The sequence below is a fragment of the Ranitomeya variabilis genome, chromosome 4 (genome assembly GCF_051348905.1).
Source record: "Ranitomeya variabilis isolate aRanVar5 chromosome 4, aRanVar5.hap1, whole genome shotgun sequence".
Taxonomy (NCBI): Eukaryota; Metazoa; Chordata; class Amphibia; order Anura; family Dendrobatidae; genus Ranitomeya; species Ranitomeya variabilis.
In genome coordinates this window covers 380,445,552-380,469,578 of record NC_135235.1, presented here as the reverse complement: position 1 = coordinate 380,469,578, position 24,027 = coordinate 380,445,552, and the positions used below count along the sequence as shown (strand labels likewise).

The 24,027-nt window shown below is 48.9% G+C and overlaps 2 protein-coding genes across 3 annotated transcripts in view; both read left to right on the top strand.

Moving 5' to 3' along the window:
* The first annotated feature begins 8,718 nt into the window (after positions 1-8,718).
* Positions 8,719-12,136, top strand: LOC143764818 (uncharacterized). 2 transcript variants are annotated; one of them, XM_077250803.1, is made up of 2 exons: positions 8,719-10,330; positions 10,750-12,136. In XM_077250803.1, the coding sequence occupies exons 1-2, from the start codon at positions 9,441-9,443 to the stop codon at positions 10,841-10,843; spliced, it is 984 nt and encodes a 327-aa protein (XP_077106918.1). In that variant the 5' UTR covers positions 8,719-9,440; the 3' UTR covers positions 10,844-12,136. The 2 variants fall into 2 exon arrangements, with proteins under 2 accessions (XP_077106918.1, XP_077106917.1); XM_077250802.1 differs by having other exon boundaries at positions 8,725-10,330; positions 10,739-12,136.
* A 3,748-nt stretch (positions 12,137-15,884) lies between these two features.
* PRPF19 (pre-mRNA processing factor 19) overlaps positions 15,885-24,027 on the top strand; it is a 79,151-nt gene continuing 71,008 nt past the window's right edge. The window contains exons 1-2 of the mRNA XM_077250804.1: positions 15,885-16,398; positions 19,970-20,119. Of these exons, the coding sequence (XP_077106919.1) occupies positions 16,380-16,398; positions 19,970-20,119 (169 nt within the window). The 5' untranslated portion in view covers positions 15,885-16,379. The remainder of the gene's footprint in view (positions 16,399-19,969; positions 20,120-24,027) is intronic.

The window sequence follows — 24,027 nt, the reverse complement described above, 5'->3', positions numbered from 1 at the left end:
TATAGAGGACTCTTCCTGTAGGGTATTTTCAATGCATATTTGGCACATCCTTTTGGGGTAGTTGTCCGGAAGGGGCTGGGAACACAGGGTGCATTGCTTATGTTTGGACTTTTCGGCTATTTTTGCCTAGGTATACAGAAAGAAAGGGGACTATTAGCTTAATAGGTGGGACAATAACACTCACCCAGTGAAGCTTTTGACAACATGGTACCAATTGCAGAGGTGAAGGCACAGGCTGCGATGTGGACCGGCCAGATTTTTTATCTTTTCCACTCTTGGTCGAGGATCCGCTCTGTTTGGAGCGTCCACTGCCGCTTCTGCAGCTGCTGTGTGCTGATGCTGCTGTATTCTCCAAAGGGAATACAGTCGTCTGTTCAGGGGATGCCATATTGCACACCGGTGGCTTTCTAGCCGGTGTTTTTATGCGGCTTTTCCCCTCAAATGTCGGAAATTCATCTCCCTTTTTTACTCCGGAAGTACTCACCACTTCCGGGTCACGGCCGCACTGTGCGCGCCTTTGCCGCTCTGTACAGGCGCATCCTCTCACCTCCTTGGTACCTCCCAGAAGTTAACCGAGGACTTCCGGGGGAGAGCGCATCTGGGGACTCTGCACACGCGTGCACGCCAGCAAACTTGCCATGGCGGCGTGCCTTTGGGGACCATTTTATCTTCCTCAAGCTGAGCTTCATGTGCAGCCCCAGACAGGCACCGACCCATTCTGCCTTGCTCTCTTCATGAGCTAGGGCGACTTCCCGGATCCCGGCCACACGGTGTCCTGTCAGCTGAGGGGGGAGCTGGACACATGAATCCCCCAATGCTGCTTTTGGTGCTGGAGCCCCTACAGCAACCGCACAGGTGGCATCACAGCTCAGGTATCCTCTTCTCTCCACAGGTTCCCTAGGAACAGGAATCCAACTGCGGGAGAGAGGGGGACCGCCCCTTTTATCTCTCCGTAGGTTTCCTGTTCCTAGGGCGCAGGGCAGTTTCTAGCCCAAAAATGACACAGGGCGAGAGTAGGAAATTTCTCCCCCCCCCCCCCCCCCCCCGGCACCGAAAATAATAAACATTATTTTTGTGGGCTTGAGTAATAAATAGAGAGCAGGCTTGTATCTTCCCTTTTTTTAATAAATTATAATTTGCCTTTAACTTATATAGAACTTGGGGAAAAGGGACAAGTATGCTAATTATTAACGGTGAGAACAAAGTTGTAGGTAAATAATATCTATTAATTATTTTGGAAACAGATCCTAAAAATTGTAGGTTGCAGATTTATGAGAAACTGACTCTTCTAGATTTAGCCGCTGCAAAAGCATTAATAGCTTCCGAATAATTCAGCTTTTCTGCCAGTTCATTTTCTAATTCCAGGTCACATTTACTAATCTCTTCTAAAAGGAGATTGGCGAGACTTTCCCCAGATGTATCAGTAGCAGGACGATAGCCAATAAAATGTTCCTTTATTGCTACGTGATCATCATCTATATCAACAAATCTTAAGGTGTATGACAACTGTTCAGTGTGACCTGCATCTTGTGTGCAGTCCAACATTATTGAAAAATACTTAGATCTTTTGGCTTTTTCTAGAATACATTTCTTCACCTGAGAGGCCATCAAGCAGATAATTTCATTTTGAATTAAATTTCCACAGTAATGTGTATGGATTTCCTGGGAAGTAATTCGTTTTAAATGATCTCTCATTACTGGTTCAAATTTTCCAAGAAGCTCTATAAGCCCAAGGAAATGTCCATTATTTGGTGTAAACAATGTATTTGACGATCCTCGAAAAGCTAAATTATTGGTTGCCAGGTATACAGTTACTGCCATAACTCTTTCCAACACTTCTCGCCTGGGTGAGGATGCCACCAGACTGCCAAAGATGAGGTAAGTCAGCTGGGCCCCCTCCCGGGTTTCATGCTGTGGGGCATGCCAAATCAGCATGCCCCAAGGGTGGTTGGGGGGGGGGCAGGTGTGGGGGTCCCCATCCAAAAAAAAAGGCTAGCCCAACCCATCCCATCCCTCAGACCCCCTCACCTGTTCAGTGTGTCAGTGCCCTCTGCCCTCTGAGTCTGAGCGCGCTCAGACTGCTAAATGGGGCTGCTGGGAAGGGAAGGACTAATCCATAGGCAGGGGGTGGGCATTTTTGCTATACTGCTACCACTGTCAGACTAGACTGCAGCCTGTCCTGTCCAGCATTGAAATTGGCAACAGCCAGGCAGCCTAGTCTGACAGTGATAGTGTGTGTGCTTAGCTCTTTGATCACTGTCTCAGGGAGCGCCCGTGCTCAGCCGAGAGCGCGGCGCCCCTGCTATCAGTGTGGGAGTGGCCGAGCTGCCTCATCCTGGCTGTTCATTCTCGCTGTTCATCCAGCGCGGAGCGGAGGTGAGTCATACCTCCCAACTTTTGAAGATGGGAAAGAGGGACAAAGTTTGCGGCGCGCTTTGCGCGCCGCGGCAAATTTTAGGCCACGCCTCTGACCACACCCATTCATAATTAGTCACACCCATATCCACATCCCAACCACACCCATTTAGCACTGCCGATCACACTGTTTCATATACAATAATTATAAACAAAAAAATATGGCCACACAGTGCCCCATACTGTATAATGGCCACACATGATGCTCCATACTGTATAATGAACACACATGACGCTCCATACTGTATAATGGCCACACATGATGCTCCATACTGTATAATGAACACACATGATGCTCCATACTGTATGACCGCACATGATGCTCCATACTGTATAATGACCGCACATGATGCTCCATACTGTATAATGACCCCACATGATGCTCCATACTGTATAATGGCCGCACATGATGCTCCATACTGTATAATGAACACACATGATGCTCCATACTGTATGACCGCAAATGATGCTCCATACTGTATAATGACCGCACATGATGCTCCATACTGTACAATGACCGCACATGATGCTCCATATTGTATAATGACCGCACATGATGCTCCATACTGTATAATGACCGCACATGATGCTCCATACTGTATAATGGCCACACATAATGCTCCATACTGTATAATGACCGCACATGATGCTCCATACTGTATAATGACCGCACATGATGCTCCATATTGTATAATGACCACACATGATGCTCCATACTGTATAATGACATACAGGCACGCAGCTCACACACAGGCACGCAGCTCACACGCACGCAGCTCACAAACACATGCAGCTTTGACACAAATGCATCACACACGCAGCCATCACACACACACGCAGCCATCACACACACACACACGCAGCCATCACACACACACACACGCAGCCATCACACACACACACGCAGCCATCACACACACACACACACGCAGCCATCACACACACATGCAGCCATCACACACACACGCAGACATCACACACGCAGCCATCACACACACACACACACGCAGCCATCACACACACACGCAGCCATCACACACACGCAGCCATCACACACACACAGCCATCACACACACACAGCCATCACACACACACAGCCATCACACACACACAGCCATCACACACACGCAGCCATCACACACACGCAGCCATCACACACACACAGCCATCACACACACACGCAGCCATCACACACACGCAGCCATCACACACACGCAGCCATCACACACACGCAGCCATCACACACACGCAGCCATCACACACACACACGCAGCCATCACACACACACGCAGCCATCACACACACAGCCATCACACACACACACGCAGCCATCACACACACACACACACGCGCAGCCATCACACATGCAGCCATCACACACACACGCAGCCATCACACACACACACGCAGCCATCACACACACACACGCAGCCATCACACACACACGCAGCCATCACACACACACACGCAGCCATCACACACACACACACGCAGCCATCACACACACACACACGCAGCCATCACACACACACAGCCATCACACACACACACGCAGCCATCACACACACGCAGCCATCACACACACACACACGCAGCCATCACACACACACAGCCATCACACACACACACCCAGCCATCACACACACACACACGCAGCCATCACACACATCACACACACACAATCTCCTCTGTGATGCAGGGGCGGCTGATGTCCATGTGCAGCTCTCTGCTGAAGTCTTCAGTCTCCTGCTCACAGCTCTGCACTATCCCGGCACCTCCCCCGTCTCTCCTTCTCTGCCGGGATAGCAGCTAAGAGCAGAAGCCGGAGCTCCGTGCACACACAGCCAGAGGTAGTGAATCGCTGACCTTTCTTCTTGATTGCTGCAGGCTCTCTCCTTCAGCGTGGCAGCGCCGCACAGGGGGCGGGAGGGGGGGGGGGTGTTGCGCGGGCGGTCAGGAGGCAGCTTTTATATAAAAAAAAAAAAAAACAGGCTCTCTCTACGTCCCGGAAGTGGGCGGGGCTTCACCGGCGGCCGCAAATTCGGGATTTTAAATGCCCGAAGCGGGACAGCGGGACCCCGGTGCCAAAGCGGGACTGTCCCGCTGAAATCGGGACGGTTGGGAGGTATGGGTGAGTGGCGGCGCCGAGGTGGCCGCAACCATTATGTGCGATGCGGGGGGGGGGGCGCGGCGACGCGAGGCGATGATCTGACCGCTCAGCTGTCAGATTTGCAGCTGAGTTCGGGCAGGGCGCGCCCGCGCTCAGCACTGAGCGCGGCATCCGCGCCCCTGACAGCCCTTAAACAGCAGCAGCAGCGGGCAGGGGACCACCGGGGCCCGAGGCCTCTCCTGCGCCCCCCGGCCCCACGGCGCCCCGTGTGGCCGCCCTGCCCGCCCTGTTGAAGAAACGGCCCTGCTAGGGCGGATCCCCTCTCTCAGTGGGTGATGTCGTGGCGAAGAGAAAAGATGGCCATTGCAGTCCGCCAGTACCACTTACCCAGTCGCCATTACTTCTCTAAGAAAGCTGTGCCTGCGCTACACCAGCATGTCGCAGACATCACCCGTTCCTTGAAAAAAATATATGTCTGCCAGGGTGCATTTCACCACTGCACCTGGACGAACAAACATGGCCAGGGGCGTTACATCTTGCTGACTGGGCACTGGGTGACTCTGGTGGCTGTGGGGGCAGGCGGGCAAGGGACTGCTCCACAAGCCTTGGAATCCCCAAGGGTTGTGGGACAAACCACTGTATCTAACACTTCTTCCGCCTCCTCTAGGGCCTCCACCAGCACACTCAACCTCTCCCTAAATAAGACACGTGTTCTAACAGTGCCAAAAGAATCTCCCCTGCCTTTGTACTGCGCAGCCAGGGCTCACTGCAACCAGGCAGTGTTAAAATGAATATGCCTTGGAGATCGCAGTCACACAGCTCAACAGTTGTGGACCTCTATTCAGGCTGAGTTTGAGAAATGACTGTCTCCACTGAACCTTGAGCCAGGGAAGGGCATGTGCGATAATGGTGCAAATCTGGTGGCGGACCTATGCTGGGGCAACCTCACACACGTGCTCACGTCTTCAACCTGGTGGTACAGCAATTTCTCTGCCACTATACCGGCCTGGATGCGCTGCTGGAGAACGCACAGTTGCCAATGTTAGAGCAGAATCCATTTTATTTTGCTTGCCTCCATTTTGTATAAGTGTTACCTAAGGTCAGCAAAATAAGACATAATTCACTATTCTTCATTGTGCTGTTATCGCTGATTCATAAGAACTAATTGTAGCAGGGAATGTCCTTGGTAAAATAACGAATAATGTACTGTGTAAAAATGTGTTTGCGAAACCATAGGGAGTCAAGGGAGTAATACACTCCGACGCTTAGCCAATATATGGAGAATCCGCCTCCAACACAAGAATGCATAAAAAGTGTGTGTAAGCTTAAATAAACTAGAGATATTTCAGATACAGCCCTGGTGTACTGTGTCATGTCTCTCCGGTGCCGTGACGTCATCTCTACAGTGGACTCATCAGAGAGTAGGTCGAGACCTGCGACAACAATTCTGGTGCCCGAACAGGGACCTGAGTGCTTCATCTGAGACCCGGCCGACTCCAGTAATGGACCAGGGGACTTCCCGGGACTAGTGGCATCACACAGCGCTGGAGTGAGAATACTGATTATATTCTGCCTACGTCATTCCACTTGTGGACGGGTTTTCCCCTGCTTCTAGTCGACCGGGACCAGGTAAGATCACGGGCTTTGCCCGGCTCAGGTACCCTTGAACCCAGATATTGACCCTCATTGTGTGGTTACTGATGACTCCACTGTTAGACTAAAATGATTGACTCTTTGTATGTTGTGCTTGTGGAGTGTTTGTTGTTTGTCTGTTCATATACCTGTGTTATCAATCTTGGAAGCAAGCTAATACAGTAACCTGTAAGCACAGTAAACCTATAGTTTAGGTTTAGGACTAAGGCAGGATGACATAGCCTACTCTAGGTGAGGAGGAAAGGTCCATCTGATAAGTTTTCAGCCTGCACGTATACTAGCAATAGAATTGGGAACTAAGTACAGGGTTCCATAGTGCTAGAAAATTAGTCCACAGAATAGTCCAGAAGGGAAGGAATCCCAGAAGCAGGTTAGTGTGATCTTGAAGACAGGAGGCTTCCACCCCTCAGGGGAATTAGATTGAGGTAAATGGCATGACTTCATGAAAACCCACACTGTGCAACTGACAGTGGACCTCCGACTTACCATGTTGCTAGTAGGTATCAGCCATGGTCTCCCACAGAACAGATGTCTTTGACTGCCCAGCTGCCAGACATTAACCAACGACCTATGACTTTTGCCAGACAGTGTGGGGTGATACAGCACACTTACCAGGCAACCAGACAGGACATGCAACAGTTAGTGCGTTCAGCCCTGGGGGAAGCACCTTCCACCCGACTGACAGCTGAGACATTTAAAATGTACCCAGGGGGAAATGGTCCCCAAGACGGAGAACCTAACAATGCCAAGTCAGGGTCTGACTTTGTTGAAGCACTAGAAAAAGCCTGTAAGATTAGACAAGAGGAAGTATCGGTGCATTTAGAAAACTGTATACAGGACCCGAAGGAGCTCCCCATTGATTATTTCTACAGGTTGCAACAACGGTGGTCTGATATGGGTTATGGTGAAGATGATAGAACTGCGACAAATTTGTTAAGTCATGCATGTATGCAAGAGATTGATAAGTATGTGAGATAGAAGGTGATGGCAAGTAGACCAGATTGGAGATCCTGCCCCCCCAGGCGATCTTGCTAAGATTGCACATGGAGTCAGTTTGGACTCGCTGAAGCAGAAAACTAAGGTTCACTTTCAGAGGAGTGGACCCTCACAGAGAGGTGGAGGACCCACTACGGGTCCTAGATTGTGTTACGGATGTAAGAAACCAGGACATTTTAGGAAAGATTGTCGCACAAACCCATACCCAGATAAGGTTCCCACCGCTGCTACCCCCCAGACCGACGAATAGGTAACTGACAGCCTGCAACTGTGTCCTCTAGTCACTCTACCCCCCATCCCCGACTGTACAGTACAGGTGAGCCTGCCAGGAGGAACTACAGCTGACTTTCAGGTTAACACGGGAGCTGACAACTCAGTTATTACGCTTTCAGACTGTCCATTACCCTTCCGTGACACCACCGACTTTGTCATGGCCACACCTTTCAATGCGCCGACCCAAACCTTGGGACTGACAGAACCCATTCCCCTCTCCATTTGTGGGAAGACCATTCTGACTCAGTTAATGGTAGCCCCCAGGGGACAATGTAATTTGCTAGGTGCTGACTTTTTGCGGAAACTACAGGCGGTTATTACTTGCCATAATGACGGAACAGTGACTATGACCCCTCAACTTAAACCCAGTACCCTCTACAAGATTATGGCCCTGGATGCAGCTGCAAGTACTGCAGAAAGTGATCCGCCCACTGTACCTGCCCTGGATCAACTCCCCACTGATCTGTGGGCAAAAGGCAAAACTGATGTGGGAAAACTCAAAGTTCCTCCCATAATAGTCAAATTGAAACCAGGGGTAGCACCACCCCTATTGCGTCAGTACCCCTTGAGTGCTGCTCAGGAGGCTGCAATAGACGCACAGTTACAAAAATTGCTGGAATCAGGGGTTGTTGTGCCTACACAGTCCGCTTGCAACACTCCCCTGTATCCAGTAAAGGAGAAGGTTAGGCCTGGGGAGCCGGTGAATTATAGAATGGTCCATGACCTCAGAGCAGTCAATGCCGCAACAGAACTGCTTGCTCCCTTGGTTCCTAACCCTCACACCTTGTTGGCACACATACCTGTTAACAGTATTTGTTTTTCAGTGATTGACTTAGCAAATGCCTTTTTCAGTGTTCCATTGCACCTAGTTTGTCAGTATCACAAGGCTGGCATGTTAAAGGAGCAGTTCTCATTCAGTATGTTGATGACCTATTGCTGTGTGCTCCTTCTCGTTCTCTGTGTAAAATGGCCACAATCTCTTTACTCTTTTTCCTCTATGAACAGGGGTGTAAGGTATCCAAACAAAAATTACAGTTTTGCTTAAGTACTGTTGTGTTTCTAGGACATTGTCTCTCTCCAGGGAAAAAGCATCTCACCCCTGAGCGAAAACAGGCTATCATGGACATGCAGCCCCCACGGAATTTGCAGGGCCTCCGTGTGTTTCTAGGACTAACTTCCTACAGTCGTCCATAGATTCGGTCTGCCTCCATCTTAATGCAACCTCTACAGTATATGACCGTATGCAACCTGTCCCCTTCTGTCTTACACCAGAGGCATTTGACTGTTTTTACTCTCTGAAATTATGCATTGTTTCTTCTCCAACTTTGGGCATCCCCAATTATGCCCTTCCTTTTAACCTTTTTCTTCAAGAAAATGCAGGACATGCTACGGGTGTGCTGACTCAGCTTCATGGAGACAAACAGAGACCTGTCGCTTCTTACAGCGGCCGCCTGGATAAAGTGGCAAGAGAAAGCCCCTCCTGTGTTCGGGCTGTGTTGTCTGTCCAGCTGTTGCTACACAAGTCTTCAGAGATTGTTTTGGATCACCCACTGATGGTCCATACCCCACACGATGTACATAGTATCCTTAACCGAGTACAACCTAGCCACCTGTCCATGGCCAGACAGCCGCGACTTCAGTGTGCTATTCTCATGCCTACTAATGTGACTTTGAAAAGGTGCACTGTCCTAAACCCCGCTACTCTTCTTCCAGTTCCTATGGATCCAAATGGGGGAGGGGTAGGTGACATGGAAAAGGAGACTCTTTTTCTTTCTAGAATGGATCCAGAGGAACAAGATCAGGTTTCCAAACCACATGATTGTCTAGAATTGATGTCTCAGGAAACAGCTGGTTTCCCTACTGTCTCTAGTGTGCCTATTCTAATGCTGATTTTGAGCTTTTTGTAGATGGATCCCGTCACCAAGATGACCAAGGACGCTTCTGTACCGGGTATGCTGTGGTCTCAGAACATGAGGTAATCAAGGCAGAGTCAATGCCAGCTCATATGTCTGCACAAGAAGCAGAGCTCAAGGCGCTCACAGAAGCGTGCAAACTAGCAGAAGGTAAGACTGTAAATATCTACACTGATTCCAGGTATGCCTTTGGCATTGCACACGATTATGGGCCTATCTGGAGAGCCAGGGCTTTCCTGACAGCAAATGGCCACCCCATTAAACATGCTGAGGCAGTCCAGCAACTTATGAATGCACTACAGCTTCCCACCCAAGCAGGCATCATAAAGGTAAAGGCACATACCGAAGGCACTGATGGACAGGCAAAGGGTAACGCACTGGCAGACCAGGCTGCCAAGAAAGCAGCAAGCACTCCTGTAGCCTCTAAAGTACATCACCTAGACACCCCACCATCTCCACTTGTGTCAAAAGACATCTTAGCCCGGTTACAAGAACAGGCAAGTAAGGAGGAGAAAAATAGGTGGCAAGAGATAGGGGCTTGCTCTGATACCGTCACTGGGCTATGGGGGAGGGGTGAAAAGGTCTGCCTACCACAGGTACTGTACCCAATGATGGCACAGGTTCTGCACGAGAATGTGCACCACTCGAAGACGGCCATGTGTGACACCCTACAGAAACAATGGATTGCCCCCGGGTTTTCCACCTGCGCAGAAAGGCAGGTACAGAGCTGCATGATATGTGCCACACATAATCAGGGTAGGACAGTGAAAACTCCATCCAAACACACTCCCCGGCCCCTTTATCCATTCCAGAGACTGCAGATTGATTATATTCAGTTACCCAGGGTAGGGACGTATGAGTATGTGTTGGTCTGCATTGATTTATTTTCAGGTTGGCCAGAAGCCTACCCAGTTGCCAAAGCTACGGCTAAGATAACGGCGAAGAAACTGATGGCTGAGATCATATGCAGGTATGGAGTTCCTGAAGTCATTGAAAGCGATCGGGGTTCCCATTTTACTGGAGAGATCATGTCAGAGGTAATGGCAGCACTGGGGGTAAGTCAAGCATTGCATACTCCATACCATCCACAGAGCAGTGGAAAAGTGGAGAGACTAAATGGAAGTTTTAAGCTTAAAATCCAGAAGGCAATGGCAGAGACTGGTAAACCATGGACAGAATGCCTTCCTCTAGCTTTGTTTTCAGTAAGATATACCCCAAACAGGAAGACAGGACTGTCACCGTATGAGATTCTGTTTGGCAGGAGCCCCAATCTTGGATGTTTCTTTCCACAACAGTTGCAACTCAAGTACCAGGACTTGACTAGCTATGTGCAGGCCTTACATGGACACCTTGCTAAAGTGCATTTAACTGTCTTCAGTTCTCTTCCAGACCCAGACAAGGTTCCTGGACACCATCCCTTGGAGCCAGGAGACTGGGTAGTGATAAAGCGGCACGTCCGGAAGAGCCTGGATCCAAGATTTGACGGACTATACCAAGTACTCCTGACCACAGCCATAGCTGTCAAGCTCGAAGGAAAACCTAGTTGGATCTGTACGCATTCACCAACGTCAGCCACAAGTATCCCCTTCCTAGCTATCCCTGTGTCACCTGAGGAACTGCTTGCCTGGACTGATTGTTCTGACACACTTGCCAACAATGCCACGAACAATGTTCAGTTGTGGAACACTACTGTCGGACAGCTGGTGGTCAGATACTTTCTCTTTCCTAAACCCAGCCAATTGGTTTAAGGGGATCGGGGGCTGGGTAGCTGGGATTTTACAAAGCTTATTGCATATAGTTGCGATTGTCCTTATTGCATATATAGTGTTCAAAATAGTTTTTTTTTTTTTTTAAGTGTATCTCTGTATGTGCAGGGAGATCTGTGTTTTGTTTAAAGCAACAATATTGTTTTGCAGTAGAAAGAAATATTGTAAGTTGAAGTTGGAAGTTGAAGGTGAAATATGGTGCCTAGTTTTAGAAGGAAACTTGTAAGTGATTATTTGGTTATCAGTGTGATTGAAAGATTGGTAAAAGATTTACCTGCTTCAAGTTGAGTGGTTGATATATAGCAAATTGAGGATCAACAGAGGAAGTGAATTCTGATTGTTTTTGTCACGTTGAAAAAAGGAAAGTTGTCTATTACTATGACAAAAAACTGGATGTTTTGTGGTGCAAGAAGGAACTGAGAAAGTGACTGAGATTAATGTGTCGGGAAAGCAAACAGTTAAAAATTTGGGACAGAGGGTCTCCCTGCTAGATAATCAGTTTCCGTAGAAGAAGACGACTTTGAATTTGTTTGATGAAGGTTTTGTAGAAATTAAGTCTGAGAACTGCTGTATTCCGTTTCTGTGTGAAATTTCTAAAATACCTGATGGAGGGGGCTCGTAGCTGCGTTCCAGTTTTCTCTGTATTTTCTGTCCTTGGTGTAGTACGCGCTGGGAAATTCTGCACTCACACAGCTGATGATGATATATACTAACAAATCCTACAGCCAGGAAACAGTACAGCTCATTCAGAATAGTGAATAAAATGGGGGAATGTTAGAGCAGAATCCATTTTATTTTGCTTGCCTCCATTTTGTATAAGTGTTACCTAAGGTCAGCAAAATAAGACATAATTCACTATTCTTCATTGTGCTGTTATCGCTGATTCATAAGAACTAATTGTAGCAGGGAATGTCCTTGGTAAAATAACGAATAATGTACTGTGTAAAAATGTGTTTGCGAAACCATAGGGAGTCAAGGGAGTAATACACTCCGACGCTTAGCCAAAATATGGAGAATCCGCCTCCAACACAAGAATGCATAAAAAGTGTGTGTAAGCTTAAATAAACTAGAGATATTTCAGATACAGCCCTGGTGTACTGTGTCATGTCTCTCCGGTGCCGTGACGTCATCTCTACAGTGGACTCATCAGAGAGTAGGTCGAGACCTGCGACAACACCATGTGCTCACTTCTGACAATCACACCCTGCAGGTCATAGACTTTCATTACTACAGAGGTCTTTCGGCCTACCGGTTAACCATTTGATATGCGACGTGCCGACCCTGTGTAATTCCACTCTGCACATGTTGGAGCCACGACGATCCCTGATGCAGTATGTCCTTTTGCATAGCCTGGGCAAATGCAGTCCGGAAGTGGTGCAAATTACGCTTGCGAGTGGGCACAGATGAATGACCTCTACACGGTTTTGGCTACTAAGATGGTTAGCTCTGACAATGCTGTCAGCCATCTAGGTAAGAGTGGTTCCTGTGAGTCCTCTCTCCAGCAGCTCTGGTCACCTCACCAGTGAGCCGTCTACATTGGAGTGGTTCCTCTGAGGACCTCACCAGTGAGCCGTCTAGTTAAGAGAAGCTCCTGTGAGGACATTACCAGTGAGCCATCTAGATAAGAGTGGTTCCTGTGAGGACCTCACCAGTGAGCCGTCTAGATAAGAGTGGTTCCTGTGAGGGCCACCAGTGAGCCGTCTAGATAAAAGTAGTTCCTGTGAGGGCCTCACCAGTGAGCAGTCTATATAAAAGTACTTCCTGTGAGGACCTCACCAGTGAGCCGTCTAGATAAGAGTGGTTCCTGTGAGGACCTCACCAGTGAGCCGTCTATATAAGAGTGGTTATTGTGAGGAGCTTACCAGTGAGCCGTCTATATGAGTAGTTCCTGTGAGGACCTCACCAGTGAGCCATCTCGATAAGAGTGGTCCTGTGAGGAGCTCACCAGTGAGCCGTCTATATTAGTGGTTCCTGTGAAGAGTTCACCAGGGAGCCGTCTATAAAGAGTGGTTCCAGTGAGGAGCTCACCAGTGAGCCGTCTATATAAGAGTGGTCCTGTGAGGAGCTCACCAGTGAGCCATCTAGATAAGAGTGGTCCTGTGAGGAGCTCAGCAGTGAGCCATCTATATAAGAGTGGTTCCTGTGAGGACCTCACCAGTGAGCCATCTAGATAAGAGTGGTTCCAGTGAGGAGCTCACCAGTGAGCCGTCTATATAAGAGTGGTCCTGTGAGGAGCTCACCAGTGAGCCATCTATATGAGTGGTTCCAGTGAGGAGCTCACCAGTGAGCTGTCTATATAAGAGTGGTCCTGTGAGGAGCTCACCAGTGAGCCGTCTAGATAAGAGTGGTCCTGTGAGGAGCTCAGCAGTGAGACGTCTATATAAGAGTCGTTCCTGTGAGGACCTCACCAGTGAGCCATCTAGATAAGAGTGGTTCCTGTGAGGAGCTCATCAGTGAGCCATCTATATGAGTGGTTCCTGTGAAGAGTTCACCAGGGAGCTGTCTATAAAGAGTTGTTCCTGTGAGGACCTCACCAGTGAGCTGTCTATATAAGAGTGGTCCTGTGAGGACCTCACCAGTGAGTCTTCTAGATAAGAGTGGTTCCTGTGAGGAGCTCACCAGTGAGTCTTCTAGATAAGAGTGGTTCCTGTGAGGACCTCACCAGTGAGCCGTCTATATGAGTGGTTCCTGTGAGGACCTCACCAGTGAGCCTTCTAGATAAGAGCAGTTCCTGTGAGAACCTCACCAGTGACTCTTCTAGATAAGAGTGGTTCCTGTGAGGACCTCACCAGTGAGCTGTCTATATAAGAGTGGTTCCTGTGAGGAGCTCACCAGTGAGCCTTCTAGATAAGAGCAGTTCCTGTGAGAACCTCACCAGTGACTCTTCTAGATAAGAGTGGTTGCTGCGAGGACCCCTGTTATGATCCGGTGGTAGGATCTCAAAACTGACCTGACACATGTGACCAGAATATAGGACCAGTTCTGGGGAGGTGGAAACTATACTGACCGCAATCCTGATCCTATCCACAAACACTAAAGGCAGCCGTGGAGCGTTCCTAAAATCCTAGACGCCACGTTCACAGCCTGAGAAACTGACTACCCCTAGAGAGAAAGCAAAGACCTCACTTGCCTCAGAGAAATAACCCCAAAGATTTAGTCAGCCCCCCACAAATAATAACGGTGAGTTAAGGGGAAAAGACAAACGTAGAAATGAAACAGGTTTAGCAAATGAGGCCCGCTAACACTAGATAGACTGAAAATAGATAGGCGTCTGTGCGGTCAGTACAAAAACTATCAAAAATAAACCACACAGAGAATACAAGAACCCTCACACCGACTCACGATGTGAGGGGCGCACTCTGCACCCCAGAACTAACCAGCAAGCGCAAGATCACATATAAGCAAGCTGGACTGAACTCATCATATACAGAGAAACGTTTTCAAGGAAATAATGAGCAAAAAAACTTAACTTCTCCAGCAGGAGACTGGTCACAAGGAATATTCAGGAGCTCTCAGAAACAGGACTGAATACACCGACAGCAGGCAACAAATGAAGGGCCAGGTGAATTAAATAGTCCCAGCACAGCAGGAAATGAAGAAGCTGAGCCCAGCCAAGACCAGCCATATCGCTAAAGGCCACCAGAGGGAGCCCCAGAACAAACTCACACAATACCGCTCATGACCACAGGAGGGAGCCCGAGAACGGAATTCACAACAGACCTCACCAGTGAGCCTTCTAGATAAGAGCAGTTCCTGTGAGGACCTCACCAGTGAGCCGTCTATATAAGAGTGGTTGCTGTGAGGACCTCACCAATGAGCCTTCTAGATAAGAGCAGTTCCTGTGAGAACCTCACCAGTGACTCTTCTAGATAAGAGTGGTTCCTGTGAGGACCTCACCAGTGAGCCGTCTATATGAGTGGTTCCTGTGAGGGCCTCACCAGTGAGCTGTCTATATAAGAGTGGTTCCTGTGAGGAGCTCACCAGTGAGCCTTCTAGATAAGAGCAGTTCCTGTGAGAACCTCACCAGTGACTCTTCTAGATAAGAGTGGTTGCTGTGAGGAGCTCACCAGTGAGCCGTCTATATAAGAGTGGTTCCTGTGAGACCCTCACCAGCGACTCTTCTAGATAAGAGTGGTTGCTGTGAGGACCTCACCAGTGAGCCTTCTAGATAAGAGTGGTTGCTGTGAGGACCTCACCAGTGAGCCTTCTAGATAAGAGCAGTTCCTGTGAGGACCTCACCAATGAGCCTTCTAGATAAGAGCAGTTCCTGTGAGGACCTCACCAGTGAGCCGTCTATATAAGAGTGGTTCCTGTGAGGGCCTCACCAGTGAGCTGTCTATATAAGAGTGGTTCCTGTGAGGAGCTCACCAGTGAGCCTTCTAGATAAGAGCAGTTCCTGTGAGAACCTCACCAGTGACTCTTCTAGATAAGAGTGGTTGCTGTGAGGACCTCACCAGTGACTCTTCTAGATAAGAGTGGTTGCTGTGAGGACCTCACCAGTGAGCCTTCTAGATAAGAGCAGTTCCTGTGAGGAGCTCACCAGTGAGCCGTCTATATAAGAGTGGTTGCTGTGAGGACCTCACCAGTGAGCCTTCTAGATAAGAGCAGTTCCTGTGAGAACCTCACCAGTGACTCTTCTAGATAAGAGTGGTTGCTGTGAGGACCTCACCAGTGAGCCTTCTAGATAAGAGCAGTTCCTGTGAGAACCTCACCAGTGACTCTTCTAGATAAGAGTGGTTGCTGTGAGGACCTCACCAGTGAGCCTTCTAGATAAGAGCAGTTCCTGTGAGGACCTCACCAGTGAGCCTTCTAGATAAGAGCAGTTCCTGTGAGAACCTCACCAGTGACTCTTCTAGATAAGAGTGGTTCCTGTGAGGACCTCACCAGAGAGTCTACTATATAAGCGTGGTTGCTGTGAGGACCTCACTGCAGCAGCTCCTGTCACCTCACCAGTGAGGAGCCGTCTACAGTGGAGCTGCTGGAAGGAGACCATCCCAGAAGCCACTCCACTCTAGAAGCAGCCTTCCTGTTAGTCCTCCTCAGCCTGCCACATGACCGCCGAGACACGTGACGTCATACCTATCAGGAGCCCACACATGCTGCCACCTACCCTAACTCGGAAGTTCTCGGCTTTGGAGCGGAAGCGGAAGACGCGAGCACGGTGGCTTCGTGCTATTTGGCGGCACAGTTTCCTATTCTTTTTGCCTGTCGGAAGGAGAGCGGCCATAAGAGCGCGGCGAGGAGCGGAGCACCATGTCTCTCACGTGCTTTAGTAAGTGGCCTCCGTGTAGCGCCCCCTATCCTGCTGCCTCCGTGTGCAGTTACCCCACTGGTGTTCCGCAGGAGGTCTCTGCTCTTGTTGGTCCGTTACCTGCGCTCCTTGAGGAGTTCCTGTATTTGGGGTGCACAGCCCGGTGGGTGTATGTGCTCCCCCGCAGCACCTGTCAGCCTCTGAGCTGCAGTGTTGTCTCTGCTGCCGGTGATGGAGCACACTGCACAGCAGGACTAGTAGTTTCATATTGCTGAGCTGTCCTTAGGAAAGGTGATAACTATCTGCTATCTCTGGCAGTGCCATCTGCTCACCCAGGAACATGGCAGTTTTGTCACGCTCCGGTGGTTGCCAGGATCTGTGCACCCACGTCCAATATTTGGTAGTGCTGCATGTTCCTCTCTATCACACTGTTCACATCCTGCTGGCACAGGTAACCGCTGACCCCCTCCACACCACCGCCTAATAGTGATCACCACTTTTTAGGGATAGTTCATAGTGGAAAGACCTGCCAGGTCTAGTTGCCCTATGTCCGTAAAGGTAGAGCGTGTTAGCGGTGCAGATACTGTCACCGGTCCTTGCGGCTGCAGCACTGACAGGTCATGCGCACTGTCCCTTTGATTGATATCCTGCTTTCCCTTTAATGGTGCTGATGGGGGATGTCAATGAACCGCACCGTGGGCAGAATTGCAGCCATGACTGCTGAAGACTAGAAAGGAGTAGCACTATTCTAGCATTGTTTTCTATCTTCATTGTCTGAAACCTGTGACAAACGTGTACTCTGGATGCTGACTACCACCCCTAACATGCTCCGTTTAACTTGCAAAGGGAATCGGGACCTGACGGGTTCTTTTTTAAGTTTCCGATATCCACAGATGTTTAGTTTTTTCAGATCTTGTAAAATTTAGCCTGATCTGCCAATGATGTGCAGATAAATATCTTGTGTTTACGCTCAGCTTTAATATACTTAAAAGTGTAACTTTTTTTTTTTTTATTATTATGATCCACAACTGTTTATAGGTGAGGGTCCTAGCGATGAGATGCATCTCTAACTTCAGGAAGTGGGTCACCCCTGATTCCCCTTCTGACTGCTGTTGTGACTGGTAGTGACAGAAGAGCTACATGTTCCTCAACTCTCTCCATTCACTGCTATTTTTAATTCTGATTACTGCTGATCATACCGCATTACTGCAGTCAAAACTTCCATAGTAGAGCGAGGATGGGGGACCTCCTGTTATCGCTGCAGGGTACTCGCAGTCATTATGGGGGATTGAGGGTGCCTTGTTCTGGAGATGAAGGTCATCTTCATCTATTAAACTAAACATGCTTGGAGCTTTAATTTAGCAATGGAGTGGTGCTACTAATGTAAGCTCCCTGCACCTAATCTTATACTCGCCACGCACTGTCATCACTGACCCTATCTGGCAACACCATCTTGTGACTGCAACTTCTTACTGATGAAGTCGGAGGTAATGTTCACAAGCTCTACATGTTATCTATCACAACAAGACTTTCATAGAATTGCATTGAAAAGTGACTTTGGTTCACTCCAGCAAACACTGCAGCGATTCGGCAGATCACAACCTGCTGAAGACAGGAGCCGAGAGCAGAAAATGGCTGCTGGTAAGTATAAGACTAAATACAGGGGCCTTACATTGGTAGCGCCACTCCAACACTAATAAAAAAACGCTGGAGTGGTGCTTTATACATTTGTGGTATAATGTATAGATATACCATAATTGTCTATTGTTAGACAACTCCTTTGAGCTAGCCACACACTTTAGATTCCTGCCAGAAGGGCTAGACAGTATGTTCTAATCATTAAATAATTAATTATTTAATTTTTTTTTAAACCCATCAACGCACAATTCAATTGTCTGTATTTGTATGTATGTCAGCGGTGCATCAGCATGACAATCAGAGGTCTCCTGGAGACCTCTATGGTTGTTGATGGCAGATTGAAAGGGAACCCGTCACCCCAAAAATCAAAGATGAGCTGCGGCCACCGGCATCAGGGGCTTATCTACAGCATTCTGTAATGCTGTAGATAAGCCCCTGATGTATCCTGAAAGATGAGAATGAGGTTAGATTATACTCACCCAGGGGCGGTCCCGCTGCGGTCCGGGTCCGATGGGCGTGGCGGTCTGGCAGCTACTATCTTCATATGATGACGTCCTCTTCTTGTCTTCGCGCTGCGGCTCCGGCACAGGCGTACTTTGCCCTGTTGAGGGCAAAGCAAAGTACTGCAGTGCGCAGGCGCCGGCCCTCTCTGACCTTTCCCGGCACCTGCGCACTGCAGTACTTTGCTTTGCCCTCAACAGGGCAGACAAAGTACACCTGCGCCGGAGCCGCAGCAGGAAGCAAAGAGGATGTCATTGCATGAAGATGGGAGGCGCTGGACCCGGACCGCGACGCCCATGGGACCGCCCCTGGGTGAGTATAGTCTAAAGCTGGAGTCACACTAAACGACTTACCAACGATCACGACCAGCGATACGACCTGGCCGTGATCGTTGGTAAGTCGTTGTGTGGTCGCTGGGGAGCTGTCACACAGACAGCTCTCTCCAGCGACCAACGATCAGGGGAACGACTTCGGCATCGTTGAAACTGTCTTCAACGATGCCGAAGCCCCCCTGCAGAACCAGGGTAAACATCGGGTTACTAAGTGCAGGGCCGCGCTTAGTAACCCGATATTTACCCTGGTTACCATTGTAAAAGTAAAAAAAAAAAAAACACTACATACTCACATTCTGATGTCTGTCACGTCCCACGCCGGCGTCCACAGGGTTATAACTGCTGCTAATGCACGCGCTGCTGCCGAGAGCTTCCCTGCCCCTGCACTGAATGTGTCAGCGCCGGCAGTAACAGCGGTGACGTCACCGCTGTGCTCTGGTTTAGGGCCGGCGCTGACAGTCAGTGCAGGGAAGCTCTCGGCAGCAGCGCTCCTGCCGAAAGCAGTTTTAACCCTGTGGACGCCGGGGGACGTGACGGACATCAGAATGTGAGTATGTACTGTTTTTTTTGTTTTTTTTTTTACTTTTACAATGGTAACCAGGGTAAATATCGGGTTACTAAGCGCGGCCCTGTGCTTAGTAACCCGATATTTACCCTGGTTACAAGTGAACACATCGCTGGATCGGCGTCACACACGCCGATCCAGCGATGACAGCGGGTGATCAGCGACCAAAAAATGGTCCTGATCATTCCCCAACGACCAACGATCTCCCAGCAGGGGCCTGATCGTTGGTCGCTCTCACACATAACAAGATCGTTAGCGGGATCGTTGCTACGTCACCAAAAGCGTGACGTTGCAACAATATCGTTAACGATATCGTTATGTGTGACTCAGCCTTAACTTGTTTTTGTTATCTTTCAGGTTACATCGGGGGCTTATCTACAGCATTACAGAATACTGTAGATAAGCCCCTGATGGCGGTGGCCTTAGCTTATAGGCGAAAAATGGGGTGACTATGACTATTGACGGCTTCAAATGCCTCTTCCTGAGATATATTTGTGTATGTATAAATATTTCTATTTTAAACTTTATTTTTTTCTTTTTCTTTTTCTCTTTATAGTCAGTAATGAGGTTACAGATCGTCCTTGTATCTCTCCACTATCGGGTCATGTCTTTGATAGGCGTCTCATTGAGAAATATCTGGCGGAAAATGGGACCGATCCAGTAACTAATCAACCATTGAGTGAAGATCAGTTGATTGATATTAAAGGTCAGTTTTGTTGCAGTGTTGGTTGTACAATTCTGTGTCCCATCTTTAAAACCCAATGTTAGACACACATCATTTGTTTAGCAATGGGGGATTTACATTTTTGATTACTACTGTAAATGTACTAAGTAGGGTCATAAGCAAAATTTGTAAAAAACAATGAAATAAGAGCAACTTTTAATTAGCTTGAAAGAGCTAATATAACAAGCAGTTGTATAACACACTTCTACATCTTAGTAGGGCACCTTTGGCTGTTATTGACTGCCGCAAACATCATGTATAGCCAGGCCCCAGCATCTGACAGCTTTCTCAAGGAATCTTGGCCGATTTAACATTGGCAGCAGCCTTCTGGTCACTAATATTTGTTGTTTGTCAAGAGTGGTCAAAAAAGTTAAAGGGACTTTGTTGGCACAGAAGTACAGGCACTATTTGCTTTATGGCGGAGCCAATTATTTAATTGCTTCTCCCCACCTGCTTGTTTTCCTTCCATCTCATCTTTTCTCTGGCTGTATGAAGCCAAAACTGTCAATCAAAGAGAAGGGTGGAGATAGAGGGAAAACAAGCAGGTGGGAAGGTGTATATGTTTGGCCTCGCCATGGTACACAGGGCACCTGTACTTTGTTTTAACTGTCAGCACAGAATGACTGTGGAAACAAAGTACAAGTGCTGACTGCCTCACAGCAGACCCAGTCATTTAAAGGGAACCTATCACCCCGTTTTTTTCGGTATGAGATAAAAATACTGTTAAATAGGGCCTGAGCTGTGCATTACAATAGTGTAGTTTGTGGACCCCGATTCCCCACCTATGCTGCCGAAATACGTTACCAAAGTAGTCATTTTCGCCTGTCAATCAGGCTGGTCAGGTCGGATGGGCGTGGCTTCTTCCCCCAGATATTGCGTAGCTTTCCGTTGGTGGCGTAGTGGTGTGCGCATGTCCAACGTCCCCAATCCTGCACGGGGGGGTGAAAATAGCAGCGATGTCCGTTATTCCATTGGTGGTCGGTGGGCGCGGCCATCTTCCTTTGGCCGCGCGTGCGCAGAAGCGGCGCTCTGCTGGCCGCGGCTTCAGGAAAATGGCCGCCGCGATCTCCATCTGCGCACGCGCGGCATCCCGCGGCCATTTTCCTGAAGCCGCGGCCAAAGGAAGATGGCCGCGCCCACCGACCACCAATGGAATAACGGACATCGCTGCTATTTTCACCCCCCCGTGCAGGATTGGGGACGTTGGACATGCGCACACCACTACGCCACCAACGGAAAACTACGCAATATCTGGGGGAAGAAGCCACGCCCATCCGACCTGACCAGCCTGATTGACAGGCGAAAATGACTACTTTGGTAACGTATTTCGGCAGCATAGGTGGGGAATCGGGGTCCACAAACTACACTATTGTAATGCACAGCTCAGGCCATATTTAACAGTATTTTTATCTCATACCGAAAAAAACGGGGTGATAGGTTCCCTTTAAATAATGAAGAGGGAGAGGGAACAAGGGAGAGTCAGCTCTCCACAATCTGAAGCACCTTGTCAGCTGGTACACTGCACGGAGCCTCACTACTCCAGGCAGACATAATCATGTAGAAAAAGTGGGTCTCCAGCGATGATGGAAAAACAGGCAGGTATAAAGTTCGTTTATTTTAAAGTCCTACATGTCTGCCTGACACAGTGCAGCACTACAGAAAACCACACGTTCCGGCTAGCGTGCCTTAACATCCATGACTAAGGCACGCTAGCTGTAATGAGTTGTTTTTTCTGTAGTGCTGCATTGTCATGCAGACATGTAGGACTTTTAAATATACTTAAAAAGAAAATAAAGTTTATACCTACCTGTTTTTCCATTCTTGCTGGAGAACCACTTTTTTTTTTTTTTTCTAATTTATTTAAAATTTATTTAAATACACATTCCCATCTGCTTGTTTCCCACAATCTCCACCCTTCTCTGGCTGTTTGAAGCCATTGCTGTCAGCCAAAGAGAAGGTGTGGGTGTAGAAATATTGGGAAAGATGTGCAGTGGGTATGAAAAGTACTCAGACCCCTTTCAATTTTTCACTCTGTTTCATTGCAGCCATTTGATAAAAAAAGTTAATTTCTCTGACGCCCATGACTGCACCACGGAGAGAGGGGGATCCGCCCACCAAGGACAGGAAACCTACAGATAAAAAGGCGGTACCTCTCTCCTGCATCAGTAGGTTTCCTGTCCTTGATGGGAGACCTACAGATTCACCTCCGTCAGAGAAAAAGATTAGTCGTGGGAATTCCGGGGCCAATCAGCTCGATTCAGGCAGCGGGGGCTCCCCTGCCTCGGCTGGTGTGATGACCCGAAGCGCCACCGCTGGGGCTAGTAGGCCTTTAGGGTGCGCGGAGAGAGGTGACGGGACCTCGGCCACCCCTCTAGGTAAGACTCACCAGCAGCAGCAGTATCCAAGGAGGGTCCCTCTATGGATAGGAGCCGATGTCTTGCTCCCTAGCGTCAGTCTGCAGGCTGTAGTTCCCGGGGGTTCCGAGGAGTCCAGCAACATGCGGTGATGCGCGGCGCCATCTTGCCCCCGTCTGCGCACGCGCGAGATTTCAAGCAGCGGGGACTTTGCGCACGTGCGGCTGGAAGGGTACCGCGCGCGAGCGCCACGATCCTCGCCTCTATGCGCTCGCGCAGCCACTGGCGAACTGCGCAGGCGCGGGATTTGGTGCACGATGCTGCAACTGCGCATGCGCGAGAAAAAAAAAATGGCGCCATCCACCGATATTTTAGCAAGGCACACCTGGGGGCAAACGCTTCCAATGGAGACCGGCCAGCGCTCACCAGCCATAAGCGATGCAGAGCAAGCATCTCCCCTGCCCAGGGCATCTCCACAGCCGCCGCCACAGCAGCAGAAGCGACGAACCCAGAAAGAACACCAGGACTCTACCGGGAAAGGGCGTTCTGGATCACTGCGCAGCAAGGAGTCCAGCGTAACGTCCGGCTCAAGGGAAAAAGCGATAACAAACATGGATTGTCCCCAACCGGTATTTATGGGTCCATAAGGTGGTAAGTGATCTTTGTGAAAGTTAGTGATAGTGAGGGCCTATCTTTGTGTTTTCTTACTATAGGGGAAGAAAAGTGCAAGCAAAACTAAACATAACATATGTGCCTTATGTAAAGAAGATCTTCCATCTTCATGGGGGAAAAAGACTTTGCAGTGTTTTGTATTCAGCAGACAGTGTCAGAAGGCCTCCCCGGGTTCGCAGCAGACCTTAAAAACCTGATTAAAGTCCAGGTAGAAGAGACCTTTATATCCCTCAAAGGGGGAAAAAAGCAAAGGAAGACTAAGCACAGATCTCCGTCTCCTGAGTCTGGTGATTCAGGGGAAGATATGGATTCAGACACATCTAATTCTTCCTCCTCATCATCATCTTCATCTTCCTCGGGAGGCCGTAGTTGCTTCCCTATAGAGGAAACTGACAGTCTTGTTAAGGCCGTTAGGAGCACTATGGGGCTGGCAGACCCTCACCCAAAAAGATCTGTTCAAGACATAATGTTCGGGGGGCTTGACCAAAAAAAGAGAAGGGCCTTTCCCCTTAATGAGAAAATATGCCCTTCCGTTTGAGGACATGGGGGTTTTAAAAAACCCAATGGACAAGAAGGCAGATGGCTTCCTCAGAGGTTCATGGGAGGCGGCTGGTGGAGGCCTTAAACCGGCAGTCGCTGCCGCATGTACATCTCGCTCCCTAATGATATGGTTAGACCAATTAGAAAGCCAGCTCAAAAACAGGGCATCCCGAGATTCAATTTTAAATACGTTACCAGTTATGCGTGAAGCTGCTGCCTTCTTAGCAGATCCTTCGGCCGATTCAATCAAACTATCCGCTAGGTCAGCAGTTTTTTCTAATGCCGCAAGACGGGCCCTTTGGCTGAAATGTTGGCCGGGAGATC